Source organism: Botryllus schlosseri, chromosome 12 (assembly GCF_051294905.1).
Source record: "Botryllus schlosseri isolate E-star chromosome 12, Bs_hap1, whole genome shotgun sequence".
In the NCBI taxonomy this organism is placed as follows: Eukaryota; Metazoa; Chordata; class Ascidiacea; order Stolidobranchia; family Styelidae; genus Botryllus; species Botryllus schlosseri.
The window spans coordinates 9,342,761-9,363,433 of NC_137247.1; the positions used below are offsets into that span (position 1 = coordinate 9,342,761).

A 20,673-nucleotide genomic window follows, 5' to 3' on the forward strand; every position below is an offset into this window, starting at 1 on the left:
TACCAACGCTATATGTAACATGAAATTTAAGTCGTTACCTGAAAAGGTAGCTTTTCCCTTCACCTAGTGATACCTTTACGAAGGTTTTCTCGCAAGATGGAGTGATAGTAGACCAAGTGGTACGATCTGTTTCCCGCTTTTCGATGACATAATTTGTAATGTGAGATTCTCCATCATTTTCGGGAGCCTTCCAGTACAGCATAACCGAATCTTTACAAACATTCTTCACCTAAGCAGGGAGCAAAAAAGGCGCGCATGAGAGAGCAGCGATCAAATTGTTGAAAGAAATATGACAGCAATTATTACTTCGAGATCTCGACAAGGTCCTGGCGAATCCAACACTCTGACAATGCAGCTTCCGGTGGCGGTACCAGAGTCGTTTTTCAAAGTCACAGTGTATTTCCCGGTGTCGTCTCTAGTAGCCACGGACTTGTAGAGCATAGTACGAAATTCGGTGGTATCTAACTCCAAGCCATCTTGAAGGTCCTTGTCATCTCTGGACCAAACAGCTTCAGGCGCCGGTTTGCCACGGATTGAGACAAGTATTCTGCAAATCCCATCAATTTAATGGTCAAGTGTAATAGAAGAGTATGATAGAAGGGAAATTGGAGAAATGAAATCGTTTCAAGGTACAACAGCGGAAGAACCTTTCAGAAGAAGCAGCGTCTCTCATCACCTGATTGGTTTCCCGGCTTTTATAGTTAAATTTCTGATTTCATCCAAAATTTCAGGAGGTTCAAACTTATCGATGATCTCAACGCTGGCGGGCGTCTCGGTGTAATCGCTTAATCCTTCTTCGTTGAAAGCAGCTACTCTGAAGAAGTAGCTTTCCCCAGTCTGTAAGTTTACAGAAAGTAATATTTGAAATGGCAAATAAGTACTAAGTAGTGGTTAGAGATTGCACAAATGACGAAACTTTGACGCATATCAAAGTGTTTTAGCGGATAGCAGATTGTATTTATAAAGGATTATGTTTGCATTGCTGGATTTGGCTGAATATCTACCTAATATTCAGACTTAAATAAAGTATTGCAAGATTGATCTAACACTTGGTATGCTCATAGATTTAGCAGTTGGCAAGGACTAAAATACTGACTTAAATAGCTACGTAACACCAGTAATGAATCAACTAGATTGACAGTATCACGACGAAAGTTTACAATCACGCCAAAAAGCAATCGCCATTGAAATTAATCTCAAAAAATTTCTTTTCAATTTCTTCCATTGAGTCTTACACAGGTCGAATTCTAGCTGATGGTTAATGACTTTTATCCCAAAAAAACACGGGAACACATTGGCATCAGCCATGGACAACACAAAAATACCAGTAACAGCCTCATATTTGTACAGTGGTCGATTACCATAGCAAATAAAATAGTGAAATTATCAATTCATAAGTGGACATTCAATAAGGTTTGAAATCTGTCAAGATCTTATATATACCACTCAAAGAAAAAAACACCAATCTTAGTAATCAAAAACTGCCTTACCACCAAATTAGCGATGGTGCAACTGCAGGATTTCACTCCAGACTCAGGAGTGCTTAATATCCACCCCTCTGGCTCATCGTCATCGGTTTCGCGCATTCTCTCTACCAGATACCCGAGTATTTCCGAACCGCCGTCGTCCTCAGGCGTGGCCCACGTCAACGAAACCGACGCAGACGTGGTATCGGTGATTCTCGGCGTGCCCGGAGCGTCGGGGATATCGATGGGATCTCGACATAGTGATGGCGCGCATGGTTCGGAAGGTTCACTCAAACCAGCTTCGTTCTCGGCAATGAGGCGGAATTCGTATTCGCGACCTTCTTTCAGTCCGGTTACTTTATGTTGCAGTGCCGCGATTGGTCTTAATATAGAACGAGAGTTAAAGTAAAGGCATGAGACTGAATTATATTCGATATCATTTAAAATGGATGTGATGCTGTAATGTACTTAGAGCTTATTGATGTGAACATATCAGAAGGTCCTCAAGTGCAGGTCTACAAGAAAACGAATGAATACCACCATCTACTCGACATTGTACAACACAATGTATTAATTGTAATCAAGTAGTGATAATGCCTAATCGCAATACACGTCAAATGTAACACTAATAGAGGAATATGCACCTCTTCACTGGTCTTCTCCATCTTTTAGCGGACTTGATTTTCGTTTCGATGATATAACCGGATATAAGTGTCCCGCCATCGCACTCTGGGGCGGTCCATGATAAGACTGCAGAATCTTTGGTCACACTGGTCACCTTCAATAACATATGGCAGTGATGCCTCAAACCGTTCCAGAAATTTACCAAAGAAAGATATTGCTAGCTATATATCAAGGATTTGTCCAAGTTTATCAACGATAAAGAGTCTCTCTCTCTCAAATGATATAATAGATGATATTGTCATATAATATTCAATGAGTACAAATTTCGCTTGCCTCCAAGCTTGGAAAAGCATCCAAAGCACTTACTTTTGGGGGAGCTGGAAGTCCCGGAACATTATAAGGATTCTTAGCCACGACAGGCTTGGATTCCAAAGGCACGCCGACTCCCAGTTTACTAACGGCCATCACGCGGAATTTGTATTCGTTATTTTTCAAAAGCCTCTTCACCTGTACAACACATGAACGTAGTTAACAGTAAAAGAAAACAAAACATTACAGTAACATACTGTATAAGAAGTTTCCGTTACATCAGTAGCAAGGAAGCTCCACGCCACACGGGATGTTTCCCTTTTTTCGATTAAGTAGTGAGTCACGGAGGCTCCACCATGATTCAAGGGTGGGCTCCAGGTTAATTTGCATTGGTTTGTTGTAACCCCTGTGATTTCCAAGGGTCCAACGCAAGGTCCTGACTTGTCTTGAACTACCACGGTAATCGTAATCGATCTGAATAATGAAAATAATTCGATTGTATTGCATTGCATGAGATAATTGGTATTGGAACAAACCTTGACCCTGCACAATTCTCCAAAAATAATTCATATTTCCCCGAGTCATTCCTGGTAGCATCCTTGATCGTCAGCAAAGTACTACATTCCGTATTATCAATTGCAACTTTCCAGTTATTTTCAAGCTCTTCTTTGTTAAACATCCATATAATTTTCGGTATAGGCTTCCCGAATACGGCGGCAGAAATTTTCACATTGTCACCAGGCTTACTGAAGACAGTATCTCTCAAATTTGGATCAAGGTCTAACCGTGGTGGTGTAAAATCATCTTTGCATTTGACAGGGTCAGAAGCGTCGCTAGGTTCTGATATTGAACCGGCTGCATTTTTCGCGGTTACTCTAAACTCGTAATCTTCTCCTTCAGTGAGACCCGTCACAGAGTACGCGCATTGTAACACGTTGCTGAAATTACACCTCATCCAGCGTGCTTGATTTGCGGCAATGCACTCTACGATGTATCCGGTGATTTTGGCGCCGCCGTCGTGCTCTGGCTTTCTCCATTTCAAGTCGACGCTGTTCTTTGTGACGTCTGTGATCTCTAAGTCTAGCGGAGGTGAGACCTGATCGATTGCTAGAATAGTATCGCTGGCCTGGCTTGGTTTGCTTTTGCCTGCAGCGTTTTCAGCCACGACTTGGAATTCGTAAGCGTGCCCGCTCTGTGAAAAATGATGCAATGTTATTAAATACAGAGCAGTCGTTGGTTAATTCTAGCCGTGGTAATATAAAAGAAGCAGTAGGATGAACTAATTTCATAGTAGTATTTTGAAGTTTATATATATGAGCTATAATGGGGTGTGCCTAAATATTCACTGTTTAGTTTTCAGAATATCAATGCATCAATAGAGATGGTCAAAGTCGTCAGCATTAGCAGTAAAGTTGGAGTAATGCCATAAATTTTTACTCAATTAGTACTAGAAAAGGTGATTTGCATGAATTTTAAAAATTTCTTCAAGAAGAAGTAGAAATTGAAGGCCTTGGGTCGCAAACATTTAACAGTTGACTGATGGCTGAAGATACATCTCTGCAACTAATGAAAATTACTGATGACACTGCAAGCAGGTGCCATTGAGTAAGTAGTAGAAAAGTCCTACTCCAATACTTCAAAAAGTAGGATTACTTTGTTACTGAGCACCTGTATCGATTATAATAATTATCGTGACCTTTGCGATTTCAATATCAGCACTACAGTTAAACGGCTGAACGCACGTTATCTGTACCACAATCATTACATTTCATTATTTACCTCCAGCCCTTTCACGGTGTACTTGGTCTCTAGAATATCCATATTGTTTGCTTTACTCCAAAACAGACCGTTCCTCTCCTTTACAGCAACATGATAAGCAATCACCGGGCTGCCGCCATCGTGAGTAGGCTCATGCCAAGATAGAGATATACTATCGCAAGACACACGAGTTGCCTACGTAAAGAAAACATGTTACGAAAACTATTCCAACAATCCATATCATGCGTCATACCCGTGGAATACCCGGCGACCCAGGCTTATTGAACGGGAATTTGACCACTATCTTTTCAGAGCATACGTATGGACCGCGTCCGAATCTATTCTCAGCAGCTACTCGAAACTGATAATCTCTGCCCAAAGTCAGGTTTGCGATCTGCAAATTACACACAGGTATGGTTGAGTCTGAAATCATTGGTTTACCCGACAATTCTTACCTTAATCCTTGGCCTCACCGCAGGAGAATATTCCATCCATTTTTCCGAGCCTACCTCTTTGTATTGCACCGGATAGTGTGTGATTTGGCAACCACTGTCCTTGGCAGGCGGCGACCATTTCAATGTTACGGAATTCTGGGTGACGCTTTCAATGAGCAAATCCGATATTTCGCAGGGCTTGTCATATACATTTAGTTTCACCTCGGCTGTAGAGCAAGGAATCGTAATGAATATGTGCATCTCATCTAAGGCTTCAAATGCAATTCTTGTAATGACTTTCTACTATGATACCTTAGGCCAGATTGCGATAAAAGATTTGACTGAATTTGCTAAAACCGCCTAATCGAACAAATATAGAGGTTTACATCTGTGAAATTGAGATTATGCAAGTATTATATGTTAACTGTATTACTTTAACTTTCAATCAAGGATCAGAGACTTCAAATTTGTATCATATTAATCAATGGATCATATCCAGACTGGTATCAACGCCCACCGAAAGTTATCACGCCAAACACATAATTATAACTTACCTGTCATAAAACCGGCAGTATTACTGGCCGTGATGCTGTAAATCCCGGCATCATTCAAGGAACAATCCTTAATATTCAAAGTGGTGTGAATCTCATCGTTAACGGTCGACACTCTTGAAGTTTGACGCAAATTTTGCCCGTTCAACTTCCACACGATGTCGGGAAGTGGCTTGCCAGAAGTAGGCAACGTCAGTTGCAGAGCGCTTCCCGCCTTTTTGTTGATTCCGTCTTTAGGAATATCTCTGACACACACGGACGGCTCTTCTACTAAATCTTTGACCGTTACTAGTTTTGAGAGCGTGGCAGGCGTGCCGAGACCCTTGTCGTTCTTTGCTCTAACACGGAATTGGTATTGGCGGCCTTCCTCCAAGCCTTTGACGGTGATTTTTAATTCTTCGACGGTTTTATACTGCTGCCAGTTGTCGAATCCGGCGAGAACCATTTCCACTACGTACCTGGATTTCATACCAAAGAAAATGTATAAAGTCGCTCCAGGAGGTGCAGAACTTCCATATACAATTGAATAATTGTTCATATTGAAATAAACCAGAATATTTTGGGCTGACACTCGACAGGGGTAATCGTCAGCAACTAGTAGAGAAATACTATATCTTTGGAACGTGTGATGCTATGCATCAAGATAACCTTAATACAAATGAGTTGTATATACGAGAGATTCTTAAACTATGGTGCATGGACTCCTTGAGGGTCTGCATACCTGAATTAAAGAGTTTATGAAATGCCAATGTTGACGCTACAACTATGAACCATATAACTACACCACTCTTGTAAGATATGTAATTATTTTTAGCCTATGTCCAACTACCGACTTATTTTCAGGATTCACCACAGGTCCCGATAGCCACACGAATGATAGGAATGCTGATAATTACATTTCGAGTCAGTGTTTAGGCAGCAAAGACATCAAGGACAAAAATATGTCCTTTTCTTGCTTCGATAGGTAATCTGGCCGTATCGAGGACTGGGCCAAAGGGATGACATTTTTTTATTCATCGGGTATCTTTTTAGGCATCAACAAAACCAGATGAAAAGTGACAGCCATTTTGTTACTTGTCTGACTATGCTAACTTTATTAAAAACTGAAGTCAGTATTGAATACAAAATCTGAAACAAGCACACAAGAAACCTACCCTTTAATATCGCTCCCGCCATTACTAAATGGTTTTGTCCACGCCAGAGACACGGAATTTTTTGTAGAATCCACCAATTTGATAGTGCCTGGAGCACCTGGTTTTGCAGACACCAATATCGGTATCTTAGTCTCACACGCAGTACCGATTCCCTGAGAATTTTCGGCTGACACACTAAAATGCATAAGACAATGATAGCAAATTCGTGCAGGATACAAGGCAATGAAAATCATACCGGAAGAAATAGCTGTCTCCCTCATTCAAATTAGTCACGGTAAATGTACTAGAAGCGCAATCGTCTGATATGGTAACAAAAGATCTCCTGGAACATTCTCTTTTTTCTATGACATAATTTGTGACGGGTGAACATCCGTCGTAACGAGGGGGTTCCCAGTTCAGTATGATCTCGTTTGCCGCTACGTCTTTCACAATCAAATCTGTAACCGCTCCTGGGCTGCAGATAACCTACGAAAAATTGATACACTGGTATACATAATAAATGTATACTGTATATTGTCGGATCCTACATGTACCATTGATAGATTTCTCTATCTCCTTTCCACATTATGGAGTGGAGAGTTTGCCATGAAGACCAAAGTATCAATTCACATCACAATTCAATTAAATAACTCAGTTACGATAACATTCTTACAGACGATACAAATCAGTATTTGCTATCAATATCTTACGATTTTTCTTCACAAATATGAATGGACTTGGCCATGGAGATCAAAGTATAAATCTACATCACAAGTTATTTTTAATATTTCAATATTCACAAATATATATCGTGACAGTCACATATTTAAAGAGTTCTAACAATCCATATACACAGCAACCATCTCACCTTGACTTGAAACACAAATTCTGCGTTTCCTTCTGTGTTTTCGATTGTCGCAACGTAAATGCCAGCATCTTCTCTCTCCGCACACACAAATGACAGTGAAGTAAAACAGTCCGATGTTTCAATAACACCGTGATCCTTGATGTTGGTCTGAAAAAGTACCGGTTTTAAAAGCGAAAAGAATTACGAAAGAAATGTCAATACCTCCTCTCCAGACTTTATCCAAGAGACGGTAGGACTCGGCCGTCCGATGAATGACAATTGCATTTTGATTGGATCACCCGTTTTTGCCAAAATATTTCTTGCCGTGGATTCGTCAATGATAAACTCTGGCGGTTGAAACACGTCCATACAAGGGATGGGGTTTCTGAAAAGAATAAACAAATTTCATATACGAGATTAACCGAATTAGGATTTGATTTTGTGTAAGGTGCCGGCAGCATCACAATGCATACCAAGGAAAGGGAAGGAAAGGACGTAGCTTATTTTTATCCTTGATGTTTTTACGGCATATACACCGACTCATGATACACATACACACGATCTGCGCACATGCATACCATGAGTGCATGATGTGCATATGCCGCCGGACAATAGGGTGCAGATATAGCCTTTACGGCTTTCTAGATCATGCACCGTCCCTCCATGCTATCCCAGTAATGCGTGAGCGCAAAGCAGGGAAGCCATGGATACCAGTGTTACTAATCAGGTCTTTGGTCTGACCCGGCCGGGAATCGAACCCATGACCTACCGATCAAGAAGCCGGACGCTTAACCATTACGCTATCTTGTCGGATCGGAGTGTCGGAACCAGGACAAATCTCCCCTGGCATAAACCTCAAACAGCAAATTAACACACCTTGAACCAAGCTACTGTATTCAATGATACAGATAGAACTGTAATTATACCTGAGTGTAATGTATGCTCCAGTACCAACTTTATTAACCGCAGCGACTCGGAACAGATAATTAGTCCCTTCTTTAAGATCGATGACATTGAAATCATAATCAATTAAATGCTTCGGTCCAGACACTTTCTCCCAAGCCAACAAAGATTCATTATCTTCTTCACAATCCGAAATGTCACAGCAATCTTCCTCTTCTAAGGATGCCTCGGGGAGTGTCTGCTCGATTGCTTCCACGATATACCCGAGAACGTCACTGCCCCCGTTTAGAATAGGAGGATCCCAAGACAAAAGCACGGAGGACCTGGTGGTGTCTTCGACTGAAAACAGGGACGCAATGAATTGTAGTTTAAACTTATGATACTTTCATCGCAACAGATTAAATTATGTATCGTTTTTGTTGTTTTGTTGTTGTGTTGAGTCACACCTAACCGTAAACCTATTCATTGCATTCATACAGTTATTATAAAGGAACTTGCACGCTACTGTAAACATTTTGCAAAAACAAGTTTATAAAGCAATTTCACAGCATACACTTTGTCTTATTGTGAGCATTTGGGTGAGAATCATTCTTGTGCATGGTACTATAATGATTATGTGTTCATATAATTTTAAAGTGTTGGATTCTATAAATTTGCAATTTCTGTAAACAAGAATACTTTTTGTGCTAGTAGCTGACAGTTCGAAAATATTTGGGTTCATTACAATATTAACATTTAGTCAATTGTATACTGAAGTTCTGTACGTCCAAGTGTTATAATATATGCAATATTGCAATATATGTTGTGATGAAAGCAATATAAGAGCTGTGTAACACGAATCCAGTTATTAAAAGTGAGATGGAAAACTCATACCTCGCAAACAAGCGGGCGCGTCCGGTGGGTAGATAGGGTCTTGAGCTATGACAAGTCCTGTCAAGTCTGATGCTTGACCAGGACCGGCCGCATTCAAAGCGTACACCCGGAACTCATATTCCTGCTTGTACACCAATCCTCCAACACGGCAACTTAGATCTTCGACAGGCTCTTTTGTGACCCTACAATGGCCGGCGTGAGACTATGCATCAGAAACCGCGTACAATTTTAACTCACGGCAGCCATTTCGGGCCTGTTTTTGCTCTCTTTTCGACCATGTAGCCGGTTATTGCCGCACCGCCATCGGACTTGGGTCTTGACCAGAACAGAGTCACCGATTCTTTTGTCACAGACGCGATTTCCGGTGTAGGGACTTTGTGAGGGGTGGAAAAAGGATTCATAGCAACGATATCACGCGATTCCAAGCCTTTTCCGACGCCATGTTTGTTTTCGGCGGATACACGAAATACATACTCGTTGCCAGCGATTAGTTTTGCTGAATAAAATATTATTAATAATTATCGGCAGCTCTGAAACATTCATCTGCTCAAGAAGTAAAATGCACAATATGATACATGAGTGAAAATGCGAAATGGTGAACAGTTATGTCATATTTTGGGAGGTCATATTTTGCGGCCCATGATCTCATAAGAGATTTTGGAAGAGCGCCAAGTAAAGCATTTTGCAATGCTGAAATTGATGTCAGTATCAAAATAATGTTGCTGTTTCAGAATAAGCTATTCACCTGTTTAGCTGAAACGGTATCGGCAGATGGTAACAGCATTCAACCGAGGGAGAATCAGCTAATAAGAATGGGTATATTGCTTTGACATGCAATGACCCAAACTCTGCCAAGAATGAGACGCGTAGAAAACGACTTAGGGCTTTCCCACAAGATCAAACTTTAGGAGGATATAGTCTTTCAGCTAGTAACGTGTCGCGCTAACACAAATATCAATTCCTTAGTCACTAAAACGCGTTGTCAGCTATCTGGCGCAGCTTATATTTCAAATAAAATGAAACTTATGATCATGATATTTCTTGTTGTGTATGTACTTCTTTAGAAAAATATTAATACTTCTGTGGTATATGTATGCCCGTTGTACTGACGTAAAGTTTTAAAAACGTAGTTGCGCATCTGCGTGGCCTACTTTGTCTCGATATTGCATTTTTGCACCCAGCAGCCTCTACGAAATTAGGACTGTGGTCCGTGACTTGCTTTGAGTTGGCGACCCCTGAGTTAGATGGATGTCGAAACAACCAAATTACAACTTGGCTGATCATTCAGATGCGGAAGCGTATATTTATCAATCGTGAAGTGTTTGCGCCAACGTGACATATTGCATTTGAAATATATAAACATATATCTATTGAATACAATTCAATTTAATAATCAGAATCATCGGTTCTAATATTTTCATCCGCTCAAGACATATAGTGCACAACGCGATGTAATGAACAGATACGGGGTTATCGAAAAAACGAATTGCGTTCTCTCAATCTAACATCCACCTTGGCCTATTGCCCGACGTAACAGGGTTCAATATTGATCTGTCGGCTGTCTATCATTTTTAGACGTTTTGTGAAGGTTTCAGAGTTCAGAGTTGGCCGGCACAATATTTTCGAAATGGAAATTGAGCTAAGGTTGGAAACCACTGAACAATGCTAACTACCCACCGGAATGGAAACTGCTAAAACAAAATACATACTGATATCATAGCTTGTATCCTTCACGCTAACGCTGACAAGCACCCACGCGAGATGACACGTTTCGCGTTTCTCCACTATATAATTGATGATGTCATCACCACCATCATCGACAGGCGGATTCCAAGCGATTGTACAACCATCGCAAGACAAGTTCGAGATCGTAACCGGTCCAGCTGGGGCACTGGGTCTGTCCAGAACTTTGACATTGACATGCAGACTCCTGCGTACAGATTTAAAAGTAACGCATGAACTTGAAAAAAGAATAGTAACCAAACTCACTGTGTCCCAGCTACATTTTGAGCTGTGACCTTATAACACCCGCTGTTCGACCTTTGTACTGCAGGAATTATCAGTGATGAGTACCCGCCAACACTTTTCGAGGCTAAGTCGGCGTTTTGCGATAATCTCTCATCCTCTCTCATCCAAGTCACAACCGGTTCTGGTTTTCCTAGGAATAGGAATAGTACAAGACTTTATATATTTTTGTCCTTGATGTTTGTACGGCATATACACCGACTTATGTTATACATATACATGATATGTGCATATGCATACCATTTGTGCATGATGTACATATGATGCTGCACAAGGAAGGTGCAGATATAGCCTAAGATATAGCCTAAGTCACCCCTGCATGCAATCACGGAAATGCTGAGCATCAATTACCAAGTTTTACTGGTCAGGTCTTTAGTCTTACCCGTACAGGGATTGAACCCATGACCTACCGATCAAGAATTCAGGTGCTCCTGCATTACGCTATCTTACCTCTGATGCCAGCCTCTAGTTTGAGAGTATCTCCCGCACGCATGGTTACAAGCTCGGCGAATCGAGCGTCCATATCGATTTTCGGGGCAATGTGCTCGTTCTTTGCAGTCACGGGGTCCACCGTCATGGCTGGAATGCTGATTGAGCCCGCCGCGTTCTTGGCGCATACCCTGAACTGGTACTGGGTGCCTGTGGTGAGACTGTCGACTAGATAGCTGGTGTCCGAAACGTTTCCGAAGTTGCATTTTTGCCATCTCCCGACAGGGTACTCCATTTTTTCGATGATATATCCTTAATACAGGCAGAGGAGGTTAGTACCGGACAGACTCCAGGGCACCCAAATGAAAGTGTGAGGCTTCTCTCGACAACACGAAATCTGTCGTCTCGATAATTCTTCGCGAAAACAGAATTAGCCAACAATTGTTTACCAATGGCATTAATTTATATTGGTATTGATATACGATATTGTCAAAACATAAGGATGATTTATTTGCTAGTGCACCGTATGAAATTACATCGATAATACATTATATAAACTAATATTCTAGTAATTGTTGAATTGACAAAGGACTTATCAGGGAATACCATCATAGAGACATTTTCTTGATAAAAATATGAATCACCCACCGGTAATTTTCGCACCGCCGTCATACTCTGGCTTTTTCCAACACAACATAACATTTTCTGCAGTAGTCTCGACAACTTCGAGATCTATTGGTGCGTCGACGGCGTCCTTGGTAAGGGCGGGATCAGAAACTTTACTGAATTTACCTAAACCAGCCATATTTTCGGCAACAATGCGAAATTCATATTCCACACCTTCCTTAAGACTTGTCACCTGATATAAAGAGATTAAAATTAGTCTTAGTCATAGTGATAGTCATATAAATACGGCATTGCAACCTTGCTTACCTTGTAGGTGTTACTTGTGACAAGGGACTTGTTGGCTTTCATCCAGTTTTTGGTGTTTTTCTCTTTACGGTCGATGTGATATCCCATGATTGCTGAACCGCCATTTTTAACCGGAGCAGTCCACTTGATCGTTAGACTTTGTCGGCTACTCGCTATCACTTCTGGGACGCCCGGTGATCCCGGAGCCTGATAGGACATATTTACGTCATTTAGGTGTTTTAATAAATGTATTCCTATGACGGATGTTGTGATGAAAGCAATTTGAAATTCTGTACCAGGAACCAAATGTATAAATAAACTACTTTGTATTGCATCAACCCCAGTACATTACAAGTCGAGATTAAGCTAACGCCATATCCCTGCTTAGAGACTGGAATATTATCTAGACTTGTGAACACTCCCCAAGATGCTCCAAGGCCATTAATTGAAAAGGTTTTAAGCAAAACGTATTGCTCTATTTTAAGTCGGCAGAAGTAAATTGAAACGGGTAATCCGGCTTGTTGTAAATCAACATAGCACTCAAAATGTAATGAATAACATGTAAATAATGATTCATAATCATCATTAGCGTCAATATAGCAAATTTTAAGAAACATTAATAACTACAATTGTACTTTTGCATAAAATCTGTACCAAACCAGTAGACATAGTTAACAAATGTTCATTCTCACTGCACATAAAATTATACCAATATGGTCCTTACCTTGAATGGAAAATTAACTTTCACGGTAGCAGACTCCAACGCCTTCCCGATGCCAAACCGATTTTCGGCCCTTATTCGGAAGCTATACTGTGCTCCAGTACGCAGTCTTTTCATTTTCAGCGTGGTACGCGCACTCGCACCAGTCACCATTTTCCATTCTTTCGCCTTATCGTCCTTATCTCTGATTTCAACGAGATAACTGCTGACAGGACTGCCGCCGTCTGAATGCGGAGCCTTCCAAGCCAACGTCAGAGAATCGTTTGTGATTTCTGAAAACTCGACGGGACCCCGTGGTATTGCCGGACGATCCAATACTCTTATAATAACCGGGACAGATTTACTGCCATGCTCATTTTCCAGGAGAAGAGTGTAATGCCCGGAATCTGTAAAAGTGTCGTGTGATAAAATTTCTTAATCTTGCGGAAGCTAGGGTAACAATTCACTGTCGATGTTAGCATCTTTTATCATAAGTTTTGCGATGTTGTCGCAGACATCAACATTTGTTCTACTCGTCATCTTCACGTCTTCAGTTCCGAGTTTCCATGTTGCTACTGGTATTGGCTGACCTTTAAACCGTACCTATAATAAAGTCAAAGCATATTGACGATTGATTTGAAGATTATGTAGATGTAAAATTGTGAGTATTATTCTACATCAATGTTAATAATGGAATATATCTTGCGACATTTGAAGAAGTAACCACAAAATTTTATCAGAATGTATTCTCTACATTGCTCTGAATTGAATTAAGATATAGTGCTAAATAGGACTTTCATATCTCATGCTTGTTGCGAGAAATATAGAAGAGAAGTGTCGTATGGTTAATGCGCTCCTATTTGCGTGATATATATATATATATATATATATATAAATGACTTGATCTGACCTAATAAGAACATTTTTCATTTGCAATTAGTTGACGAAACACAATGCGTTGTGGTAATGGTACCAAACAAAATCAGTGTGAACTACGGGTCCGTGTCAATGAGTCATGCCGTCGCGGTAGGTTGAAAGAACCAGGCCATTCTCGCATTTGAAGCCTGATGAATTGCGAAAGAATACAAGCCAACTTTTGGAGTCAGCTCATACGAAGAAGATAATAGACGCATAAAGCTTTCTTTCTGCCTTACTGCGTTCAATTTTATGGGCATGGAAGTCATGCTATTATTGACACCCAGGTTCAATTGTGGTCAGTCAAGTTATTTCATATCAGTATAGATGTCGAATATACTTTACGTCTCTACTTATTATTTCAATCTGTCCCGATAATCCAAGTATAAATATAAACACACCTCTGCTGTGATACATCTTCCTGCTTTTCCTTCGACGATTTTCTGCGACAGTCCGTCTAATTCAGCGTCAGGCGGCGATATTTGTTCCGCAACCAGTACGTAGTCGGACATGGTTATGGCAGGACTGAATCCCGTGCTGTTCTTAGCGAGAGCGCGAAACAAATACTGTTGCCCATCATTCAAATTTCGGACGGTACATGATAATAGATTGGGCTTCAGGGACACCGCCTTGGACCACTGATCAAAACCTGAGAGAATTTTTTTAATATCAGCAAGAGCCATAAGCAAGGTATTAGGACTAATGCATTCATTAATCTCAAGTCAAACATGGAAAAGTTTCTATGGCAATTCTGAAGTATTGCATGTCTATTTTCTCACCTTTCTTCTGCTGTTCAATAACATATTCCACAACCTCGCTACCTCCATCATAATCAGGTTTCGACCACTGTAGCTTCACCGTGCCTTTGGATATCTCGCTACAGTACAGCGACGCAGGAGGGCCCGGTTCTTCGGAAACTTTTATCGGAATTTGAGTAACGGATGGGTCGCTGATGCCATGATCATTTTCGGCCATCACTCTGAGAATAGAACAAGGTTCAGTATTAACCAGTGCCTAATATACATGTAATAAGCTTCAAAAGTATATATTGATCTACGATATGTATAATTTATAAGAATTATGTGCTTACAGTACCCAATATTAACTAGAACTCTTGGAAAGCAATGACCTTAGTAGTTTCAGCATTAGTTGAAAGAGTCAAGCGCACAACTCATTTCATAAAGATTCATTTCAAGAATTATGGCATCAACCGTGGTATCTTAAAGTTGATATGTATCTCTGTGTGTCATGTAAACATGTTATTACACAAATACAAACCTGAAATAATAACTGAACCCTTGGTTGAGATTGGTAAATTCAAAACAAGTAGATCGCCAGCAAGATTCAACGGTAAGCCACGACTTTCTGGTGGACTCGCGCTTCTCAAGAACGTAACTTTTCACAGGCGCTCCACCGCAACTTAGAGGTTCCTCCCAGGACACAGACACAGAGATTCGGCTGACTTTGGATACTTTAAAACTCTCAGGAGTACTCGGAATGTCGATTACGTTCACACTGGTTGTAATCGATGACATGCCGGCAGTGTTCTTAACAAGCATTATGTATTCACCAGAGTCATTGCTTGTGATATTTTTAAAGGAAAGTGTTGATTGTCCGGCGCAAGTATCTACTGAATAACTCTCAGACGGGATATTTTCAGGCACCAGCCACCTGGCTGTCGGGTCGGGACGTCCATGAAAGACATGGGATATCTTCAACGTTTTCCCAGCATATATCGTCAATCTTTTACCCTCCGTTTCATCACAAACAATGACCGGAGCTTCTGGGCAATCTTCAGGTTTCACTGCTTTCGATGACAATGCGGGCAACGATTTTCCGACGCTGTTATGGGCATAGATACGGAACATAAAGAACTTTTCCGACTTCAAATTGGAAACAACGCAACTCGTGGTACGCAATTGCGTTTGGTTAAAAGCTAAAATCCAGGTCCAGTTTTCTTCGTTGTCTTTGTAATCTGAATCCGAATCCAGTTCAGTGTATTCTATGGAATATCCTGTCAGATTAGCGCCGCCGTCGTAAGATGGTTTCTTCCATTTCAGAGATATCGATGATGAAGTCTTATCAAACACCTCGGGTGCACCTGAAAAAGGCAAATATAAATCAAATGTCGAAATATATTTCGGTGGACTTTGTTACAAAAATGATAGGAGAATGACAATTTGAAATTGGCGATATCGCAATTCTAAAATCGTAACAATGCAACTGGTCAACTTCGTCCAGATGCATTGTTGTCATACAAAAGAAACTCAGTGCCGATGGCTCGTTGTTTCACGGCACTGAGATTGTTCGAAACAATGTTAATTTTCATCTTTGATAGTGAATTTGAGGCGGTTCCATTGACCTGACTATATTACAATTTACATTTAGGTAGTAAGTGCTAATGAAGGCTTAAATCAAGACCAATTGTGTGTAGCCAGCTATAAGATCAATGAAGATGAATTTTATGTTATTTTCAACTGTTTATTCGGTGAATACAGGCATAATGATGGAGGGGTTAGGTGTCTTTCAGAAGGTTGAGAACCGCTGCATTGAGTGTAATAAGTCCATTAATTTACCTGGTTCATCTGGTTCACAGACGGGATCTTTCAGAGCAAAATATCCAGTCGGCTCACTCGCGGGTCCAACCCCGGCCTTATTCTGCGTATATATCCTGAAATTGTATTCTGTCGCAGTGGACAATCCAGAGATTTCGTATCGGAGGCCGGCAATCAGATTTCTGGAAGCTTTAATCCATCTCGGAGATTTTTTCGACTGATACTCAATGATGTAGCCTGGGTGAATACATTTTATCCATCAAATCATCTAAATGCAGCTTTTATCGTAAATGACTTGCCTTCTATGTCACAATCACCGCGATTATGCGGTTCCTCCCATGTCATGTTGCAAGCCCCGTCCTCAATATCAGATACCAAGAGTGCTGTTGGAGGCCCAGCTACAGTGAAATGATCCACAGCTCTGACCGGATCGCTCTCAAGCGCCAATCCTGCTCCAAATTTGTTTACTGCTCTCACCCGGAAAACATATTCGATATTACGCAACAGTCCGGTAACCTAAACAGAAGAGCAAAAATGGTTAAGTAGTCAGCCTTATAACTCGAGCTTCAAACATACATTTATTTACCCAGACTATTTCGTGCGATTTTCATGACAAATTCACTCAAAATAGGGACATAACTGATGCTACAGCTAATTTCTATCTTTCAATTTCTCTAATAACTGTTCCAGTAATCTGGGAATAATCTGAAAATATCGTAAATCAATCTTGGGCTGTTGAGGAATCATAGTTTAGATGCCGCAGTGGAATTAGTCTAAATCAGGGTTTATTAGAGTATGGGTCATGACTGCACCAGAGCAATCTTTTAATACGCATGTGATATTAGTTAATTTCTTGCAACAGAAAGTTTTCTTCATTTGTAAGGTCACTGTGCTGGTAACTCTAGAGATAATTACGCCAATAAGCGAGACATGGTTACGAAAATATAGCTCCATCATGAGAATGTGCCGATCTTTGTATTACACAGCTATGACGCTATGATAATGTTTGTCCGACATTAGCTTTTCTGGAAAGCCCAGACTTGTGCATCATAACAGGTATTTTGAGGCCGACCATGGGCCACGACACTTGCGGACATGAAGTTTTGACCAATATGCGAAAAAATGCGGTGTCAATAAAATCGGCGACGACAAAAACTTAACCGAAATTGATGGCAGCTGGCTGGCCAAAAGCTTCGATATTGATATGTCCAATTGGGGAAATGGTCGAAACCGAATCGTCCTTGTAATTTAAGCCTCGTTGTACAAATGTGGACAGCATGGACAATAATGCATCCCAATTTGTAATTGTGTGTATTGTAGGTGTGTATAGGGCGTATCACAACAGTGTATTTTCACGCCATAGTAGCACATGACGTAGACTTCCTATTGCGATTATATCGAGCATTTCTAAACTCGTGCAATAGCAAATTCGAGATGAGACTTCATGCAATCTACTGAAAATACGTAGAATAAACTGTGTATGAACAATATATCTCGTACGAAGAGTTCACGACAGTAACGAAGAGGACAATCTCTCTCAGTTAAGTACCAGACAGTGCAGCCTATACGCAAGGACATCTACTTGTCTGAGTTCTACTTACAGAGACATAAACCCAAAAACTGTTCATCTCTCTCGTTGTCTTAGTATTTAGACTTGATTAGTAAGTGGTATTGATTGGCTAAATGAATTGCTGTTGTTTACACCTATACGTTTTCTATTTACTTCCGCTTCATTGCATGTTCGCTCCCTCAAGCAAGGGATGCTGCAGGTGTGTATAGGGCGTATCACAACAGTGTATTTTCACGCCATAGTAGCACATGACGTAGACTTCCTATCGCGATTATATCGAGCATTTATAAACTCGTGCAATAGCAAATTCGAGATGAGACTTCATGCAACCTACTGAAAATACGTAGAATAAACTGTGTATGAACAATATATCTCGTACGAAGAGTTCACGACAGTAACGAAGAGGACAATCTCTCTTAGTTAAGTACCAGACAGTGCAGCCTATACGCAAGGACATCTACTTGTCTGAGTTCTACTTACAGAGACATAAACCCAAAACCTTATAAGTTACTGCAGTATCACGCATGTTTCATAAAATTTCGTTGCGTATAACTGATTGTATAAACCTTCTCTATTGCATGCATACCTGTAAAAGCGTGAGTTACTGACATTAAAAATACATTATTTCAATCCATGGCTCGCGAGATACCAATACGACTCAGAGTTGGGTCGCGGTCTAAAAAGTGCAAGAACAACTGGTCCTAAGTCATAACTCCTTGAGTTAGCAGTGCAAGTAAGCATAACCTACTCTAGTGCTGTGAAATAGTAGAAGTACTTCTTACTGACCACCTCAGCGTAAAAGCACAGGGAATCGAATGAGCACAGGCATGAACAAATCAACATGTTATTTCCAGCCACATCGTTGAAAGGAAACATACTTTGCATCGGCTATCCTCCACTCCATCACATACTGAAATCCAAGCCAACTTTGACGAATCTCGCTTTTCCACGACATATCCTGAAATCTTCGATCCGCCGTCTAACAAAGGAGCTTGCCACTCCAACACGCATTGCGCCGACGTGACAGACGACACTTTCAAAGGCCATCCGCATTGCCCGGGCGGCGATAACACCTGCACGTTGATTCCGATATTATGTTGACCGCCGCTGTTGGACACTTGCACACGATACACGTCGCTATCTTCTAGACGGCAATCTTTCAATTTGAGCAATGTCTCACAGTCTGCGGTCTGAAATGGAATACCTACTTGTCAGTACACGTGATTAGTTGTTGCAGGTTACCTCAACGTTCTCAATATCAAGAACAAATTACCATTTGTAGTAGGGTTTGAGTACTTCAATCAGAAACTACCATTAATTATAATGGCTTCAGTCAATTAATGAGATACAATAGCAGTTATATTACGATTGATAATTATAATTTCGATGCTTCTTCTCCATCCTGGCGCCTTGAACCTCGAATATTATCACAGTATACAAAACATATAGCACTAACCAAAGCATGTGGTGACTTTTCTGTGAAGATATGATCAACTCACAGTATTGTCACAATGTGTAATATCATATGTATCATAAAAAAATATCAAATTATCTTGAATGCGATGCAATATTCTCTTTAAAGTCGCCTAAAACGTACATATTCGAACTTTCCACATCATCCGTACTGTTGTGATATCATAAAGCGAGATATTGCAACACTCGTACGGAAGCCTACCCTGAATTAGGAATCAAATCACTAAGATGTTGGATTTTGCAAGCCTTTATATGTAGTGGTCTGCAATGAAACACTAAAATCTCATACCGATCACCACACATAGACTTAAATATCACTCGTTTACTTGTCACTCTGCGCAATTTGATTAAGCCCGAACTTACAATCCCACATGGTGATCTTATACTTACATTGATAGATATCTTGTTGCTTGAATTCAGAACAACACCACCTTTCTCCCACATCACTTTCGGTGCCGGATTTCCCTTGAAATACGCTTTCAACGTAACCGAATGCCCAGATCGCACGGATATCACATCTCTGTAGTCGGCGTCGACAAACACACGTGCCGGAATAACGTCGTCCTTCACCAAGACGGCATCGGTAGATTCTGACGGCATGCTTACACTACCCGCTGCGTTTACGGCGACAACGCGAAACTCGTATTCGTTGTTTTCCGTGAGATTGCCAATATCATATTCGCAATGGATAACCTGGAATGTGAGAAACCAAGTTGGTAAATTAAATCACATTTGATCATGGTGGTTTGATATCGTTCATTTTCCATAGCGGGAAAATTGAAAAGAGCGTATAGTTATTCATTCTATATGTAAGCAGAGTAGAATTATCCATTTATCAGATTTTTATACATTCAATAACTAATATTAGAACACGTCGTCCAATATTCAATGATTTTTATGTATTCTATGTTGCGGGAGCAGCAACCAGCGTACTTTAAATGAATCTGTCCAGCATGCCAGTGATTCCGGTAACAAGCGCACCTAAATCTGCTATTATTTACGCAAAACAAAGCCTTTTAGTTATCCTGAAAGAATAGAAACTGATTCCAATTTTGCAAATTTTCACTCTTTGATTTTATACAATACAATGTGACAGCAACTTGAACAATAAAGTGACATTGAAATATAGTGGCTGCTATAACCTGTGGTTATAAGTAGTGAAGTACTTTCTACTCTTGTCACATACTCAAGTAAGT

At 40.6% G+C, this 20,673-nt stretch overlaps 1 protein-coding gene across 1 annotated transcript in view; it reads right to left on the bottom strand.

The window, feature by feature from the left end:
- Positions 1 to 20,673, bottom strand: part of LOC145452386 (titin-like) — a 157,144-nt gene that overhangs the window by 23,643 nt on the left and 112,828 nt on the right. The window contains exons 184-216 of the mRNA XM_080330579.1: positions 19,868 to 20,170; positions 18,883 to 19,194; positions 16,734 to 16,950; positions 16,456 to 16,671; positions 15,158 to 15,980; positions 14,659 to 14,858; positions 14,281 to 14,528; positions 13,432 to 13,567; positions 12,989 to 13,371; positions 12,286 to 12,471; positions 12,001 to 12,211; positions 11,374 to 11,664; positions 10,888 to 11,056; positions 10,608 to 10,828; positions 9,136 to 9,394; positions 8,899 to 9,080; positions 8,049 to 8,364; positions 7,345 to 7,507; positions 7,144 to 7,290; positions 6,532 to 6,761; positions 6,297 to 6,470; positions 5,146 to 5,600; positions 4,613 to 4,818; positions 4,411 to 4,551; positions 4,179 to 4,352; positions 2,936 to 3,591; positions 2,657 to 2,873; positions 2,457 to 2,597; positions 2,111 to 2,244; positions 1,491 to 1,848; positions 677 to 837; positions 307 to 547; positions 39 to 229 (exon numbers count right to left, since the gene is read on the bottom strand). Coding sequence (XP_080186705.1) covers positions 39 to 229; positions 307 to 547; positions 677 to 837; positions 1,491 to 1,848; positions 2,111 to 2,244; positions 2,457 to 2,597; positions 2,657 to 2,873; positions 2,936 to 3,591; positions 4,179 to 4,352; positions 4,411 to 4,551; positions 4,613 to 4,818; positions 5,146 to 5,600; positions 6,297 to 6,470; positions 6,532 to 6,761; positions 7,144 to 7,290; positions 7,345 to 7,507; positions 8,049 to 8,364; positions 8,899 to 9,080; positions 9,136 to 9,394; positions 10,608 to 10,828; positions 10,888 to 11,056; positions 11,374 to 11,664; positions 12,001 to 12,211; positions 12,286 to 12,471; positions 12,989 to 13,371; positions 13,432 to 13,567; positions 14,281 to 14,528; positions 14,659 to 14,858; positions 15,158 to 15,980; positions 16,456 to 16,671; positions 16,734 to 16,950; positions 18,883 to 19,194; positions 19,868 to 20,170 — 8,462 coding nt within the window. The remainder of the gene's footprint in view (positions 1 to 38; positions 230 to 306; positions 548 to 676; positions 838 to 1,490; positions 1,849 to 2,110; positions 2,245 to 2,456; positions 2,598 to 2,656; positions 2,874 to 2,935; positions 3,592 to 4,178; positions 4,353 to 4,410; positions 4,552 to 4,612; positions 4,819 to 5,145; positions 5,601 to 6,296; positions 6,471 to 6,531; positions 6,762 to 7,143; positions 7,291 to 7,344; positions 7,508 to 8,048; positions 8,365 to 8,898; positions 9,081 to 9,135; positions 9,395 to 10,607; positions 10,829 to 10,887; positions 11,057 to 11,373; positions 11,665 to 12,000; positions 12,212 to 12,285; positions 12,472 to 12,988; positions 13,372 to 13,431; positions 13,568 to 14,280; positions 14,529 to 14,658; positions 14,859 to 15,157; positions 15,981 to 16,455; positions 16,672 to 16,733; positions 16,951 to 18,882; positions 19,195 to 19,867; positions 20,171 to 20,673) is intronic.